The following is a 17714-nucleotide window of genomic DNA, read 5'->3' as shown; positions in this document are numbered from 1 at the left end:
TTTCAAATAAAAGCCAGTTTATTTAATAAAGCACTGATGTCTTTTAAATATACATTTGAATTGGGGTTCATAGAAGACTGGAAGGAAACACATGAGAGATGTGGTCAACACTGACTTAAATAAACCTGGCATCATATATGGAAAAATGTTGCCTTGTTGTGACCAAATTTCCCTTTAAATATTTACATGAATTGAATTTAAACTTCAGTTCCCTTTGATGATAACGGCACGTGGAGCCAGGCATTAATAACACATTGTTATGTTTGTTTTTTAATAACTCTATTGACAATTCAATTGTCCCACAGTAAGAAAGAAACATGATGTGTTACTGTTGAGACACAAGTGGTGGATTTTTCCTCTAACCTCATTATCCTCTGTGAACAGCTGGCTGTGATGCAGAACTACTCAGGGACCGTCTACAAATTGCCCATATCTTCACCACAACACTATAAAATAAAAAACAAAACAAAAAAAAACACCCATTTGCAAAAAATACACACCTTTTCCTGATTTTTGGCCATTCTTCTGTAGTGTAGTGCCCATTAAATCACTGTAGACGTATGTCATGTGTCTATTTCTAAAACAATTTAGAATATTCGCTAAAATCATGACCACCGTGGACCCTAAAAAACCCAAAACTTGTACCAAAGCCACAGCTGTTCATAGAGGAAAATGCCCCACAAAATTATTAATGCATGGCCACGTGATTCCCAACCCGACTGTATTCTCACTGTTTTAAGTGAATATAAATGAATACGGAAGAGTATTAGGGCCACATGTAAAATAAATAAATAAAACGGCATGAATTGACTGACTTTTTTTCCTCAGAATTCATGTCGTTTCATTGTTTTTTAGATTACACGTGGCCCTAATATTCTTCCATAAATGAAGACAAAGTGCCACTAGTATTAAAAAAAAAAAAACCACACCTGTTCACACTGCAGTTATTCACGGCCTCTCATAGACACCCGTCAGTGTCAGGCTTTAGTGTGAACGCGAGCTACGAATGCACAAGCACCGACCACTGATTAGCAGTTTTAAAAACACGTTACTCCAACTTCAGCTTTGTCTTTTATAACCAGTTTTAAACCGATGCTCTTCACCTCTCAAAAGTCTTCTTAAAATAAATACAACGCTACAATACAAAGGTAAAATTCTGCTTTTTGCCTCACTGTGGGTTCACAGACAGAAGGTGCACGAGGAGCAGGGACATTTTTTGGCAACGTGAGTTGACGGTGATAAACTATTGCTCTCACAGGGTGAACATTTGTGCTCATGTCATGGTTGATTTGAGTCAAAAATACACATACACACACAGTATGGAAGCCCATTAATGTCAGAATCTGAAGAGATAATACAGAATAAATAAATAAACTAAGTTAAGATTTATGAGGTTACAGTTAAGATGCCAACAAATCAAAGCATTACAGTTAACTGCACATATTTTCATTTAAATGTGTCAGTTTCATAAATAAATGTTAGACAGTCAAGTTATATAGAGCAATTGTTATTAAACTAATTTTTAAATGTATTTGTAGAAATGAAGAACAGTTTGAAAACTTCTTCATGAAAACTAATAATACTGCTACTGCTGTTGTTGTTTACCTGCTCTACACCTGAGCCACACCCTCAATCTCAGAATTCACACTCAATCAATCGAGAAAAGTTATTGAATACGTGAGTTGCAGATCTACCTTTAAGTCAACGTTGTTACAAATAATAATTAAATAAGATAAAATAATTAATGACGGCTCTGACAAACTTGGCATGAAGAGTCCAAAAAGAGAAAAGTCATACATTTGACCAGTAAGTAAGTTAAAACTGTCAAAGTTAAAATTTTTAATCACAATTAAGCTATGTCTTTTCTTTTTTTTTTTTATGGCAGAATGGGCTTCCATAGTTACTGTATGTTGCATTGCATGAATAATACAGTTGATACATTTTATTGCAAGGCACCGAATGAATAAAATCTGTGGAGCTGCATAGGTTCAACTGAATGCTGGTGACGGAACAATTAAAGCTGCTGTCAGTGATCTTCTCCCAGACTTCCTGTCTTTCTTGGTCAGAAAGGACAGATATTGGACAATGTTTGTCCTAGATTTAAGGCCCTGGTACACAGTGTGCGTCGCACATCGCGGACCCTGGTATACTCGCGCGTCAGGGTCCTGTAGTATCTGACGTCACCATCGGGTGGCGGTACAAGTCTGGACGCTGGGAATAAGACGCATTCCTACCAAAGAGTCTACTGATACTGGAAAAAAAGCCCCAATATGGACCTACATAACACATTTCATTGACAGCAGCTTTAATGGGACACAAAAGTGTTGCTCTTATTTTGAAAAATAATCTTCAGCTCAGAATGAGGGGAAAAAAAATAACAATAATCTCATCTTTGTGCAGATTTGCCTTTGAAACCCTTTAAATATCAACTCCATTTTCCACTCAAACAACTGAGTTGTGTATTCAGACAGAATATTTATTGCACACTTTTGTGTCCCGCATCTTCATCTATGTAGAAATGTTCACTCTTCATTTTCTCTGGACTTTACCACAACGTTTCCTCCTCTGTCTACTCGTCTTTTTCTGTAAAAACCTTCAGGGCAACAATATATATTCTTGCATTTTTTTTAAAAGTCTGCATTAGCCATTAATGTGGATCTACAGTGTTTAAATTAACATTTTTATTAAAAAAAACGAGTTTTTCACCCTTCTTGCGGTCGCTCCTCTCCTCTCACGATGTTTCATCTGGAGCGCGAGTCACAGTGGAGATTCTAGAACGATGAATGCGGAGTGTTAAGAGTTTGTTTTTGTTTTTGTGGAGTTTCTACATGTGCTGTAGCGCCTCCTGCGCTTGTTCTGTGTACACGTCCTCCTTCCTCGCCCACGAGCCGAAGCTGCCGTCAAACTGCACACCCCGCTGCGAAGGCCGCTGTTTGTCGCGCGAGAAGAAACTAAACCTGTGTGAGGAGAGTGGAGAGAAGACGAGAGGGCAAGTCTTTAACGGACACTGGCTGTCAGTGACAGACGTATAATATGTAGCATTTGCAGTGGATATTAAAGATCCTGTGAAGCGGTGTTAAGCGTTACTATGGCATAAGAACTGTGTACTGTGTGTGTCTCTCGGTATGACTACATCTTTAAACTCAACATGATGAAAATATTCAGTAAATAAAAGATGACCAGAAGATACAACTTATTTAAATGTTACATTAAACATTAGAGAAAATGTTGTATTTTGCCCTTTAGCGCCGTAAATATCAACTAAATCTGATAAGAATTGCAGCATCAATTTGTGTTGATCTCTAACATTTAAAACCACATTTCCCACAATGCAATCTGTGGAATGAAACATGTTTGAAAGATCCCTTTTTCATCACGGTTTGAGTCAGTGCTCACCTGGAGCACACCTCTGTCAAGCAATACTATCAGACCTGACTGAGGGAGCGTTTGTGTGTATACAGCAGCTGTGCAGAGGTGGGTGGAGTCAATAAGTGTTTATCTTGTCAAACTACTGCTAAATGAGCAGGAGAATTCACTTCTGATACTTTTCATTTCTTTGTTTTAGCGTTTGCAGTCGTCTCGCTTTATTAGTTTCTGTCGACATCAAACTATTTCTAAGAAGCTTAAAAGTCTTAATCAGCATTGCCCATGTAACAAACTCAGATTAATTATAAGAATTATGGACTACATGTTTAATTTGAGCTTAGATCTTTGCCTTTTGTAAATGACGAACAGCTAGATCAGCTATTTTTGTCAGTTGGAGGCGCAGCTACAGAGGTGATCAGGTGATTACTGAGGTCAGTGAGGGGAAGACGGGACTACGATATATTAATTCTGACTGGCTGATGTTTAATATCCACAGTCATCCAGGTGGAGGACGACAATAAGACAACCCCACAATCAGCCAATCAGAATGAAGGAAAGGGGGAGAGAGAGGAGGACTTGGACAAATCTTCTTTCCACCAGGTGATACAGTGCAGTTCAGACTCGACCTGATCTGACTTTCTATTTACGTAATACACAGAAACTCAGCTACTTAAAGTGACACAGGAGTGACACAATGAACTAAGACCAATTTGTGTTTATCACAAGAAGAAGAAAAGCTTTGTTTGCGAGACATAGAAAAGCGAATTGTGATTATTATTATACTCAAAGATAGATAGTAGACCCTAAAATTAGCTGCTTTATGTATCAATTTAGATTTTAAAAATGATTTTGAATCGGAAATCATTTTGAATCATCAAAACAGTCGTGAGATTCAGAAAGGAACAGACTAAAGTGTGTCCACCTTTTATAGGTTAGACCACTGTGCTTGGTTCCCCAACATAAGTATGGATCTTTGCATCTCTATAAATGTTTTTTTGCTTATTTAAACCTTAAAATTGCTAGAAAATGTCCTGTGAGTAAGTGCTTTTTCACATTTTTCCAGAATAACTTTCAATATCTGGCACTTATTTACAATTAACTGCATGCTAAAGTAGTGTATTTTAAATCAAATACACTCAATTTAAAATAAAGAAAAACACTTGTTGTACATGAACATCAGATTTTGCTTGTTAAATCTTTTAGTTTTTGTCTCAATGTCCAAAAACAGGCCAAAAAATTTAAACCAATCACATGCGTTTTTACCACTGTTTCCCTTACCGTAATAACCACATGTTGACTTTGACGTGCAACTTCTCTGTTTTCAGAAACCGTTGTGCAATTACGGTAATGCAATGTGTCGTCTGCGACACGCTTGATGTGAAAGGGTTAAACTGAACTGTACCACTTGATGGAAAAGGGGGGCTAAAGGAAGCGCATGCAAGGCAGCGCATGCCGTTAATGGAGGAAGCGACAGACTCTGAGGCAAACAAAGTATAAAGTCATACAAGCGATGAGAGACGTCTGATTGGCTGTAAAGTGGGGTCATCAGGGATCAAACCAGCCGCCACCATTGGCATAATAGCTGTGAAGATCCTGTTACACAGACGTAAACAAACAAACACACACACACATACATACAAACAAACAAACAAACAGATGGGAAGACATACACAGAGAGGGGGGAGGAGACAAGCACCATGTCAACCTTTGAACCTCTGTTTGACTTCATGTCAGGCTCCCAAACAGAATGAAAGAAAACAAGAGAAGACGTCATGCAGAGAGTAGACAGAGACATTACATGTGCACTTTGCAGCTTATTAACTCAACGCGTTGTGTATCATGCGCTCAGCGTTAAACATGCACAGAAAACACAGGCTGAGAGGAAAGGCGTCTTTCACGGAGTCACACAAGTGTAAATGATAGAATGACTTTGTACTCTCATGAAGTACATATATGAGGTAATAGTACGTCACTTAGTACTGCTTCTACTACTACTTACATGTACTTCATTATAATATGATAGCTGTAGTTGGTCGGTTATTTACAGCTTTGTGTCATTTTGTCAAGTCCATAGACAAAATCAGCAATTTAATATCACTGCAAATAGAAGTTGTTGATCCTATTTTCTTTAATCTTTATGAACTTTGAGAGTGAGAGAAAAGGCTATTTAACTGCAGGATAAGGCATAAAACACAGTGTAGATTTCATAAAAATGTGTTTTTCCTCACTGACAAAGCCATGTTTTCACTGTTTTCACGGAGTAAACAAGTCTGTCTTCTGCTTGTTGACCAGCAGGGGGCACACACAGTTTCAGCAGTACTGGCTTAGTCAGAAGGAGGTCATGGGGTCGTTCCTTACACAGGAACCATGTGTCATAGAGCATTATTATGGACTGGTATCGAACAAACAGTGGCTAACGATGGCCAGCCAGAGATAAGTGCGACGCTCCACCTTCTCAACTGGAACGTGGTAGGAAATGGTAGAATAATGTGAGTTGACGTTTCCTCAACACCGGAAAAAAGGGATATTTTGATGATGTACGGTCAGATAAAATGTGTTAAGTACTTGTCAATGTTCTATTTCTACATATAATCAAAGAAAAAGGATTTTACAAAAGAATAACTTTATGGTTTATATGCTATTACTACTGCACATGAGGTCATGAGGTATATAATATGAAAATGAGTGAGCATTCACCTTTATTCTATTCATGCAAGGCTACCATTTCAATTTCACTGAGTGCGTGAGTGAGTGAATGAGTGAGTGAGTGAGTGAGTGACACATACAGGCGTTTGATCCCTGACTCTGGCTGGGCAGAAGATTGGGAGCGGGTCCTAGGTTCAGGTGAGGGAGTGACACTCTCATCTTCCGTCTCATCACTGCAGAGACAGAGTATCACACACATTACCACCTTCATCAGCATGTTATTGTTGTCTTCTTCTTCTTCTTCTTCCTCAGTTTGCATTTGTAATGTTGCAGTACTGCCTCCCTCTGGATTGAATTATCCATGACAGTAATCTCTTCTGATTTAACACGTCAAGCTTAGTTTTTGTCAGATGTTTTGCAGCATTGAACCACAAAGTCATGGTCTGTATAACTCGTCATAAGCGAAAGACTTAGCCCTGCTAAAATGCACTATACAAATAAAATTGGATAAAACTGAATTGAATTGTTACAAGGAAACAGGGACAGTAGTATATTCAGAGTGAATCCTAAACAAACCACATACATGTTTTAAATTAATTCATTATATATACTATCGTGTCATATAGTGTTTATAGTCAAATATTAATATATTAAAATGAAATAACTATCAACTGTATACAATACAGAGCACAAAAGACATATAAGCAGATTTAAATATTTATCATTTTTAGGAATTCACACATATTTGTGTGTGAATATCTCTTTTTTCCTCCATCTAATGAAACAGAGCTAAATAAAAGTAACCGTTTACATCTTATTGTATGTCAATTATATGACAGTATTTTCAATAAACAGAATGTATAAACTGACTTTTAAATATTGACCCGATTAAGTTAAGCCGGTTTTATTTGCTATTCACCTCTGCCTATAATTACAAATACGGAATAATAAGTCACATCAAATTGTGATTTTTGGCGTTTCTTCGGCTAATCGATTATCTATAATGACTTTATACAAAATGCCTCAGGTTCATATATCAACCTTACTGTCTGTAATTGAATCATTTAGAATCTACTCTGCTTTAGAGAGAGAGAGACTTACAGTTAAGTTAGCATTTACATCTCATTATTATTCTCTCTACACCTTAAGCAGCAATCCACAAAGCACCCACATTTATTTTAATCATTATTCATTGATCATTTATGCTTGTTCTACCACCACCAACAGAGATGAATGTTATGCATATGAAACTAAGACTAGTAAACTAAAGCTAGACTTCTACTAAAGACTAAAAACACGGCAAAAAATGACAATCTGTACTAGTGTAATTGACTTGAATTCAGTGTATTTATCTAATCACACCATTTTTTGGATTTAAGATAATTTGACTTGTTGCGAGGTATTTATTTCTTCTTACATTTTCTTTCCGCACAGGCAGATTTACATTAATACATTAATTAATACATTAATTTGGCTCGAAACAAGCAATTTTCCCCTAAAAGTAGTTATTTTTTCTTGTTTTTTAGAGGCATTTTTTGCTGTGAACAAGAAAACTTCAATCCACAAGCCAGCTTTAGCTCAGATAGAAACCATGCATCATCAATATTATCATAAAACTTAACATAAAACACAGCTGTAGCTCAGGATGTACGTGATTAAAATGTAAAGGATGAAAAAAAGATAAGAATAAGGTTTCTCTGTGATAAATGATTCCTCCTGGTTGAACGTCATCTGCCTCCGGACGTCCACTAACCTTTTATAGTAAGCCAGCTCCTCCTGCAGCAGGAAGACTTTGGCCTTGAGCTCGTTCCTCTCGTGCAGGACGTCCCTCAGCTCCTGCAGCGTGAACCGCGGTCGACACGGGTCCTTCAGGTCCAGACCTCCTGTCTCCTCCTCACACAGCGCCTCCTACAAAGAGAGAGAGGAAGGTGCATCACACTGAGGAAACTAAGCCCAAGGAAGGGAAGGACGGGAGAAAGGAAGGAAGCGGAGGATACCTTTGTAAAATATTGGAACACAGCAGGCATGTCCTCATCGTACATCGCCTCCTGGTGGCAAACGTTGAACTCTAAGTCAGACTTGCAGCCGCCTTGTTCCAATAAATAATGTAAAAGTTACTCCTTCCCTTCAGCCTCTAAACTTAACCGGAAACTTTTTGGGATTTCTTTTTCAAACTCAGCACAAACGAGACATTCACTGTCCGCTTAACAAACACCATGCAGCGGACTCAAGACACTCATGCACTGAGCAAACTAAACACACCAATATTCTTATATTTCCATGTCCAACTGAAATCACAATTAGTCAAAAACAGATTGTTGGCATTATTATATAATCAGCATTGGACAACAGTTACTTCTGTAAGTTTACTGACTTGTTCTCAAATACTTGATAGTTGCAAAGTACATTTAAACTCCTTACCTTTACATTTGGTGTACTTTATTGTTAAAAAAAAACTGTGAATTGACAAATTTTATATTTTTATATTTATTGTTTCATTGATACATTACTTTAGTTTGAAATGTATTAAATGCACTGAAATAAAGAATGCAGATTGGAATGACAGTGACCATAAGTGTTATTTCCAAAATGTTTGTTTAAGTCAAGACATTTTGTGTATTTTTTGTTATTATTACATTTATATTTTACCAGATAGAGGAGGAAAGAAGAAAATTGGCTAAAACATATTATTGTCCAAAAAACATCAATATCATACATCAGTCATCAGCTGTACTGATATCAGTCAACGGGTGCTTTTCAAGTTACTGTGAATGACGACTGTGTTTATTTGATTCAAGTGGGAGTTGCTTTTGCACATTAGGCAGACTAGAATTAAAATTCTCTCTCATTCTAGTTCTATTCAATAGTCTTACTCCACAATACATTATTGGATGTTGTAAGTCATAAACTAAAAAATGGCTGAAGCATGTTTTCGATGCATTTATTAGATTCTCTGCTTTTGTAAATGTGTAAAATTGCTCTCTGTGTGAATCGTTAAATCATCCAATGATAAACCGGTTGGACTTTAAATGTCCATTCCTGTCGCCTGTGTTTCAGGATTAAACCACGTGACAGGAAAAACAGTGATGTAAGAGGCCGAGCGTTCACACTCATCTATATTTAGAAGAGCTCATCGGTGCGGTCATCCGAAAAGTGTCACCCAGTTGGCCGGAGAGCAATAAAAAATCCACTGACACTCAGTGTTAGCGCACTCACAAACAAACACCCATGCACCATCATGGGTCAGACACATGTTAGTCCACTAGCTTTTATATTTGCTCCCGTCTATATTGACGCTCGTCTCGTGGCGGCCGTGCAGGTCTGGAGTTAGACTCATCGGGACAATCACACCAAACCACTTCTGCATTACCCAAAGCAACGCTGCCTCTTCCTCAGCCTCCTCATCCTCGTCCTCGTGTCCCTCTGGACTGAGGGAAGCAGGCAGAGGCAGTGGTTGGGCGAGGTCGAGCCCACCAGACATCACCTCTGAGAGGTCAGGGCTGTGTGCCGCTGCTAGCACGGCAGCACCTTTGCCATGCTGGTGGAATAAAAGACAGTTTATCACCTGTTCACCGGGCCTCAGAGACTGTGCGTCTTTCATCCAGTTGACTCTAAATATGACCAGAATTTACAAAAATGGACATCATGATGTATTGAAGAAGACTTTGATTGGGACCATAAACAGCTCCCAAATTGTGGAATTCATATTAGGAGCTTTCAGCCGCTCTGTTCCACTGGAATCTCTGGAATTCACTCCCACCAGAAATCCACATCCGCTGACTCTCTTCCTCTCTTCAAATCCAGACTCACCTGTTCAAAATAGCCTACTCTCTGTAATCACACTGCATTTTTTACACAGTTTACTTTGTTGTCCTGTTGCCTGTTTTTTTATTGTTGTTTATTTTGTAGCGCCTATAAATAAAATGTATTATTATAATATTATATTATTATATTATATTATTATATTATTATGTATGTATAATATAACCTTAGCTGCAACTGGCAGCAGCACCGTTACACTGGACAACAAATCCACGTACCGATATCGACCTGACCTGACCTGACCTAAACAAGTGTATAGTGTGGTCATTTTTTTGACAGACTTAAATAAAGCCAAACAAGGCAATGAAATAAAAAACAACACCATAATGGAGATCAGTGATGATGCTATTTTGTGTCTTTTCATTTGGTCCCTTATTCAAACTCAACATCCAGTGATCGAATGTAAGATTAAATACTGTCCCAAGTTGTTCGAAGGAAGATTCACTCAAAACCTTATAGTATATGACTCCATGAATGTCTGAGCATTGCACCGGAATTTGCCCACCTGGTCTTGTTTTCTCACTAACATCAGGGTTCTCACCAGGATTTTTTCACAGCATAGTGGAGGACTTACTGCGGAGCAGCCCCACAGTGCGCGAGTATTGTAGAAAATTTTAAAATCTATAACCCTCTATAACAGTATTTCCTGCATTTTGTGGGTAAAGTGAAGCTATTATTACGATGGTACCGATTAAAAAAATGGAAAAAACAACAGAAAAGCTGAAATCACAGCGTGGGCGATCAAAGTCACAGGGGGGGGCCCCCTATGCTCAACTGCACTGGCGAGAACCTTGAATGTTGATCAGACCAAAGACAATACAATCAACACTGACTTGAGATTCCCACTGGTCAATATCTGTGGAATCCCTAAATTAAATGTTTTGGGGTTTTCTTCACCAGTCTATGATAAATATGAATAAGGTTAAATTCACCAATAATTATTTTATGGCTTTAAATGACTAAGACAAAAGGTAGTGATTAAGGTGTGGGAGGGCTTTTCAAACAGAGTGTTTGGTTTTGTTAGGTTTTAATTCTTTCTTTGGCTTTTCTTACATGTTTGAAATAAATAGATTTCCATTCCAGTGTATAGTCACCCCTTAATGTCCATTCAAAAGAATACAGGTTTCAGACACACAAACATTTAGGCCTCAAATTCTGTTCCAGGAGACTACGCTTGAAGGCGATGGATGGCCTCGTTTTTACCCACAATGCCCCATATGTCTATAAAACCATTGAGCTAACAGGATGCATGCAGGATTCCCTTCACCATGGGACAATTGTGGCATCATGAAAGCCTATATATGCCACTATATATGACAATAATGACAGAATAAATCTAATCATTACTTTAGTGATTGTGTGTACTGTGTTACCTTTGCAGGTGAGGGTGGCAGAGGTGAGGGCTCCTCAGAATTCTGGGTGGGCTGTTCTCCTTGAAGTCGCTCCCTTAAGCGAATCACTTCCTGCCGCAGTGCAGTGACTTCCTGGCCTTGAGCCTGAGCACCAGCTTCCAGTTCCACCTTCTGCTCAATGAGGGCTTTCCCCTGAGCCTCCACCACAGAGATTTTATGACGCAGGTCATGGTTGATCTTCATGAGACGAGACTGCTGCTGCTGGAGCTGCAGAGAGAGACGGACAAGCACAGAGAGGATGAGACAGATGGACATGAGACATACAGAGACAAAGAGTCGCGGACAGTGTGACTAGTGATATGGAAAGCAGTTGTAACTCAATCATTAGAATCAGTTCTTCCATGACCGGAGCACAATCTCCATCTGACATACAGCTGAAATACAGCAGCAGGGTTAGTGATTTCAGTTACCTTCCCTTGGGATACCTGGGTAATGGTTCAGTACGGGTGGAGCTAGACCCGCAACAGTCAGCGGATTGGGCGACAGAAAAGCGCCACTCGCTGGCAACTGGTGTTTCTTCAACACCACAGTCTATTCTCATACAAAGCTTTGTGTCACGTTCAACGTCATCCCACTACGTAGCTTGGTGACACGGCCTTCTTAGTCGAAACACAAGCCTGACCTGGGGCTTCACCATTCCAAGCCATACCATACTGTACTAAACCGAACTGCACCATGAGGAAAACACGGCTTAATACTCGTATATACAAGTGTTAGTATATTCATAGTTCATTTGAAAGAGCCCACAGTGTGTTACTGCTCTCCTGTGACTGTAACATTGTTCAACACAACTATGGAGATAATAATAGTTTAAGAAATGACATAAGTGCTTAACAAAAACGTTTCCTTTCTGTCGTCTTACTGCTTCTATGTCCTCGTTCTTCAGCGTGAGCTCCCGGTCCTTGGCTCTGATCTCGTCCCTCTGCTTGTCCACCACCTCTTTAAGCTTCTTCATCACCTGCCGCTCTCTCTCTGACATACCTGAACACCACAGAGAGCAGAGACAGTTAATTAAATAATAAAAGATCATTCGCATTGTTTTTAAGTGTTTGTGTGAGTAAGAAAGACAGACCCAGTATGGGTCAGTTTCCATGCACAATGAAGTCATTCTATGGTTGTAGCTCCACTAAGCTGTTCAGTTGTAGTGTCCTAGCACGAGTGGGGAATTGATTTATTGAATATTATTGAATTGTTAGTCTTCCTACCATCATCTCTTAATTCTTAAAGCCGATCATAAAATCAATCTCCTTGTCAGTCCAAAGAATGTACAAGGCTGAATTTTGTTGACTTATTCTTGTGTGTAACAGCTTCTTCTAATATTTACAGATATTAGCCAGGGATGGGAAATGTAGCACATGTGCAGAGCACCCAGACCAGCTCGAGTCCCACTGAAGGTTTACGTGCAGCAGCAGCTGGACTCCTAATTGCATTATCTGGGTGTGTTAATCTGACTTAGTATTTGATTAAGTCAAATCTTTATTCGGAGGAACATAGTTATACGTGTTTCCGTGTTTCTGTCATGTAAATGCAATGATACTGAGTCAGTCGAGCAGGTGCACTCACACACTGAGGGTGTTCTTTCCACAGTGCATCAGAGAAACTGTGCAGCCTCTGTGTGAAAACACGAACGAGTGAGACTGACTCACAGTCTGACACAGAGAAAGCCTTCTTTGTGTGAGTGTGTGTGTGATTTCAGCAGACGTCCTCACCCTCATGCCTCTGCAGGTCCTCCTCACTCATGGGGTCTTTGATGGACATGTTGGTCAGCAGAGTTTTGTTCTCCTCCTGCAGCTGAGCGATCTGTGAGAGCAGATCCTGAGCTTCTCCTCTCCACACATCCTCCACCAGCTCCAGCTCCTAAACATACACGTATGTACTGTATATTATATCACATAGGTGAACATAGACACATGTTGCCACACTGATTACACATGACTGTATTAAGATGGACACATCTTCAAGAGTACATGAGCATTAGTGCCTTCATTACTTCTACTAATAGCAATAGTACTTTTATTTTATAAATCACTTTTCATACATCAAATGCTGCTCTGGGTGTGTGACAAAACAACATTTGAAAAGATAATAAACACATTAAGAAGACTAAGACTTAGACTTCCTTTTGTTGAAAACACAGCAGTGAAAACTGGCAACGAAATTTCGTTGCTTGGCAAGCGGATGAAAACCGACAATACAGCATTGAATTTTGAGGTATTTTACTGTATACTATTACAATGAAAAAAATAAATAAATAAGTGTGTATGTATATAAATACATATAAAAGTGACAGGTAAAGTGTCAGTCAGTCATCATCTACCGCTTTATCCTCTGCCAGAGGGTCGCGGGGGGTGCTGTGCCAATCTCAGCTACATCGGGCGATCGGCGGGGTACACCCTGGACAGTTCGCCAGTCCATCGCAGGGCCACATACAGAGACAGACAAACAACCATTCACTCTCACACTCACTCCTATGGTCAATTTGGAGTGTCCAATTTACCTATCCCCACATTGCATGTTTTTGGACTGTGGGAGGAAGCCGGAGTACCCGGAGAGAACCCACGCACACACGGGGAGAACATGCAAACTCCATGCAGAAAGGCCCTTGTTCCAACCGGGGCTCGAACCCGGGTCTTCTCGCTGCAAGGCGAGAGTGCTCAGGTAAAGTGTATAATTGGATAAATAAGACAGGTTTTAAACCATGTAAATGAGAAAGGTACATACAAATCAAAAACAGATTAAAAAAAACATCAATTAAAAGGGCAAATAAAGTGTTTTAAAAACCCAGTTTTTACTTTTAACTTTCAGTGTAATGCTTTTTTAAAAAAAAGGTTGTTGTGTATCAACAGAGCTTACATGTCTGGAATAGCTGCACAATGTGTTCCACATTTTTATGTGCAAAGAAGCCAAAAGCTATAAAATATTATCTAAAGTAGCCAATAAAAGCAGTAGAGAAGCTTACTGCTTTTATTGGCTACTTTAGGTAATATTTAAAAAAAAAAGACCCAAGTGTTTGTACTGGCTGATAAGGTAGTTGATAAGAAGTTGTTGTGTTATTAAGAGCTGTGTGTGTGTGTGTGTGTGTGTGGTAAATAGATCAATAATAAGTGCAGGGAAGTTAAAACAGGAGTGATGTGCTGTCTTTTTCTGGTGGCATGCCAGAAAAGGCCAGAACAGTAGTCCAAGCATGGGTTAGATTCTCTGCTTTTGATCTTTGGCCACATTCCTTCAAGATACAGTGTGTAAAATTTAGCTACATTTACTGGTGAAGTTGTATGTTGCAGCTGAATATCTGCAACATGTAGATATTCATGCTTCTCCAAGTGTGTTGGAGAAGCCATGTAGCCTAAGATAATGTCCATGTGAAAAGCTGGATAATTGGCGTGTCAGTGGGCGATGGGCAATTATTAATATTGCACTGTGGTGCATCTATTACCACAAGGTGGCAGCAGCAGGAGGAAGTATTTAGTTAGTAACTTGAAGCTGCTCATCTAAGCTCAACGTGCAGCATCACTAGCTGTCATGCACTAGAGTTAAGTATATTGGACGAATAATGTTGAATATTCAAATAGCATTCTTGCTTGAAGTGTGGACAAATGTACTTCCATCAGACTCTGCCACACACCTGAACGTCCCAGATATTCTGTTGTTGTGAGCAAGTGTAGTCCAAACAATCATGATGTGTTAACAAAAGAACCCTGGAAAGTGTCTGGGCCAATTTTCCACACATTTTCCCCACAGATTATTTCTAAAAACAGCTCAAGTCTGAGTGTTTGTCTGTGATTTTTCGTCCATAAAGTGATTTAAAATGAAAGTTCTCTGGTTTCTTCACCTTTCATTCAAGAGCAATAATAAAAAATTACAAAAAGCATTACTGCATTAATCAATACTAACTTATTTGGGGGGGGGGACCTGTGAGAATAATTATTTTAGTAATTAAATTCAAACCTAGTTTGTATTCTTTATGTGGATTTATGCATGTAACAATTAATCTCAGTCATTTCTGTATCACAGATAATAATGAGGAAGCTACTGCACATGTATCACTATTATAAGACCTCTGGAATTTGAAATAAATAAATATGCTAACATTGAAGTCTGAGTCTGAGAGGAAACAGTCATGAGACACAGTTAATGAGTGAGCCGGTGACTGTGTTCACTCTGTCATCGCCACGAGGAGCTGACATTAACCTTTATATAGCAGCAGCAGCAGCAGCAGTAGTAGTGGGCTGACAGTGCTGCTGCTTCACTTGATCATTTCTATGTCTGCAACCATTCCATTACACTGCTTCTGTGCCACATGTCAGGAGGAGATACTGCACTAACGACTCCACTTTATATTCAGATTTATTTATTAATGACTCTTTACACATTTAGATTTTACACACAACACATTATACGTAATAGAGCATTAGTCAGTACATTGTCTGTGTTTTTATTCATGATGTAGCACCAGTGTTGTTGGTATTAGGTCACTATATTATTGTTTTTCTACTTGCAATGGAGTACTACACAGTATGTTGTTAGTTTTTAACATGGAATGAAGTATTAGTCAGCATATTATTGATATCTGATGAAGTAGACATACTGAATTTATACTCATAATGAAGTATCAAGCACTGTTGCCTTTGCAGCAAGAAGACCTGGGTTTCTCCAGGTGTTCTGGTTTCCTCCCACAGTCCAAAAACAGATAGCAGATTACAGATTAAAGGGGATTAGGCAAATCGTACACTCCAAATTGACTGTAGGTGTGAGAGTGAATGGTTGTTTGTCTCTTCATGTGGCCCTGTGATGGACTGGTGACCTGTCCAAGGTGTGACCCCACCTATCACCCCATGCCAGCTGAGATGGATGGATGGATGGATGGATGGATGAACAGGGCTGCACAAACATTTTTCCTTGAAATTAAGCACCGCACTGTGTGGTATTGGTATACAGACTCTGTATCTCAATACAGTACAGTACAGTGGCCCATTACAAATACAAAAATACCAATACTTCACTGTATAGTACACAATTTTGAGTAAAGAAATACCAACAAACCACTGCTCAGTACTCAGTACAGTATATTATTGACCCACATTTTAAAGATGGCAAACAATTGTGACCCAAATCACAATAATAATGTGGCAAAAGCAAACTACAGCGATATCTGTAAGACCTAATATCAGTTTGAACTGGTAATTGGATCATTAGGAAGAGATGTTTGGTAAAAGAATTTGGGTTTTTTAAGAAATCAGAACTGAAAGGTTGGGAAAAGTCTGCAACTTTGTTTGGGGGCTGTCTCGTTTGTTGTTGGTATTTTACTAAGAATAATACAGAAATTATTATAGACAAGTTACACTACTATACAGTGTTGTATTTTTGTATTTTGATTTCATCAAAGTCTGAAACTCTGTGGCTCTGTTTCACTTGTGTTATTTGTTGTCTACAGTCCAAATAACACAGTTCAGATAAATGTGCAGCAACTGCTTGTATGCTTGACTATAAACTATAACATACCAGCGATAATAAACAATGATAAACTCCCACCTTCCTGTGCTTCTTCTCTTTCTCCAGCCGGTCCATCCTCTCCAGCCGCAGCTTGTCCAGCTCCAGCCGCAGCTCCTCGGTGTCCGGGCTGATGCTGTTGCGGCTCACCATCACCTCTAGGATCTCAAGAACCCGCACCACTTTGGGCATGAGCCTAGACAGAGCCTCGCAGCCATACTGGTCAATAATCCGCTCAAACTCCTGACCCACCACCGCCGCTATGTCGTACACGTCCATCACCGTTAGGTCAGCCACATTCTTCTCCAGCGCCGAGCCGGACTCCTCCATGTCAGGATATTACGGCCCTCCTCGGTTTCCCTCACCGCAAACTTCCTTCCGCTGGAACAACAGTCCCGCTAAGTTACACCACGGCTGTGTACTTTCTAATTAAACTTTGTACAAATACACGGTAGCGCCGCTACAAACACAACAACTGCCGCCTGTCTGTGGCTAACGCTACAGTACAAGTTTCACTTTGATTTATTCTGGGTAAACATCGTCCATGTCCCATCGCTGTCCTGTCGTCACTGCGCCACTTCGGCTTGGACTACTCCAAAATAAAACAACGCACTTCCGGCTACACCTTTCACAATTAAACAACTTATACTGAGGAACGTACCACCAAGCCATTTCTGAGTAACTCTTCAACAGTGGGCCTTATTTATCATTGACATAGTCTTTACTCATTTATTTAAAAGGTGGTCACCAACATGTTTTGATTCAACTTCACAATTGAGAGAATACTGACTTCGAGATAGATAGATCGTTCTTAAAACTACTAGGTAAAGTAGTAGTGCTACCAAATGTCCGGTTTCATTCGTGTTCACGGTCTTTCAATTGAAATAATATTTACTAATTAAATCAGAGGTCTTTTATTTTGAAGAAAAAAAGATCTCCACTTCCGCTGTTCCTTTCTAATCTAACTTTTTCTGACTTGAC

General features: G+C 39.3%; 1 protein-coding gene across 4 annotated transcripts; it reads right to left on the bottom strand.

Moving 5' to 3' along the window:
* On the bottom strand, positions 1-17327 carry rilpl1 (Rab interacting lysosomal protein-like 1). 4 transcript variants are annotated; one of them, XM_058617543.1, is made up of 10 exons: positions 16776-17327; positions 12956-13103; positions 12109-12227; positions 11208-11453; positions 9383-9550; positions 8010-8060; positions 7766-7920; positions 6153-6245; positions 4872-4959; positions 2866-2957 (listed from the first exon to the last, which is right to left on the bottom strand). In XM_058617543.1, exons 1-10 carry the CDS (start codon positions 17061-17063, stop codon positions 2952-2954), a joined length of 1362 nt encoding a protein of 453 aa, XP_058473526.1. In that variant the 5' UTR covers positions 17064-17327; the 3' UTR covers positions 2866-2951. The 4 variants fall into 4 exon arrangements, with proteins under 4 accessions (XP_058473525.1, XP_058473528.1, XP_058473526.1 ...); XM_058617542.1 differs by lacking the exon at positions 4872-4959 and having other exon boundaries at positions 1-2957; positions 16776-17326; XM_058617544.1 differs by lacking the exon at positions 2866-2957 and having other exon boundaries at positions 4866-4959; positions 16776-17326.
* Between the last annotated feature and the right edge of the window lie 387 nt (positions 17328-17714).

The sequence above is a fragment of the Solea solea genome, chromosome 19 (assembly GCF_958295425.1).
Source record: "Solea solea chromosome 19, fSolSol10.1, whole genome shotgun sequence".
Classification (NCBI taxonomy): Eukaryota; Metazoa; Chordata; class Actinopteri; order Pleuronectiformes; family Soleidae; genus Solea; species Solea solea.
The sequence above is the reverse complement of the archived record's forward strand: the minus strand, read 5'-3'. Positions and strand labels throughout refer to the sequence as shown.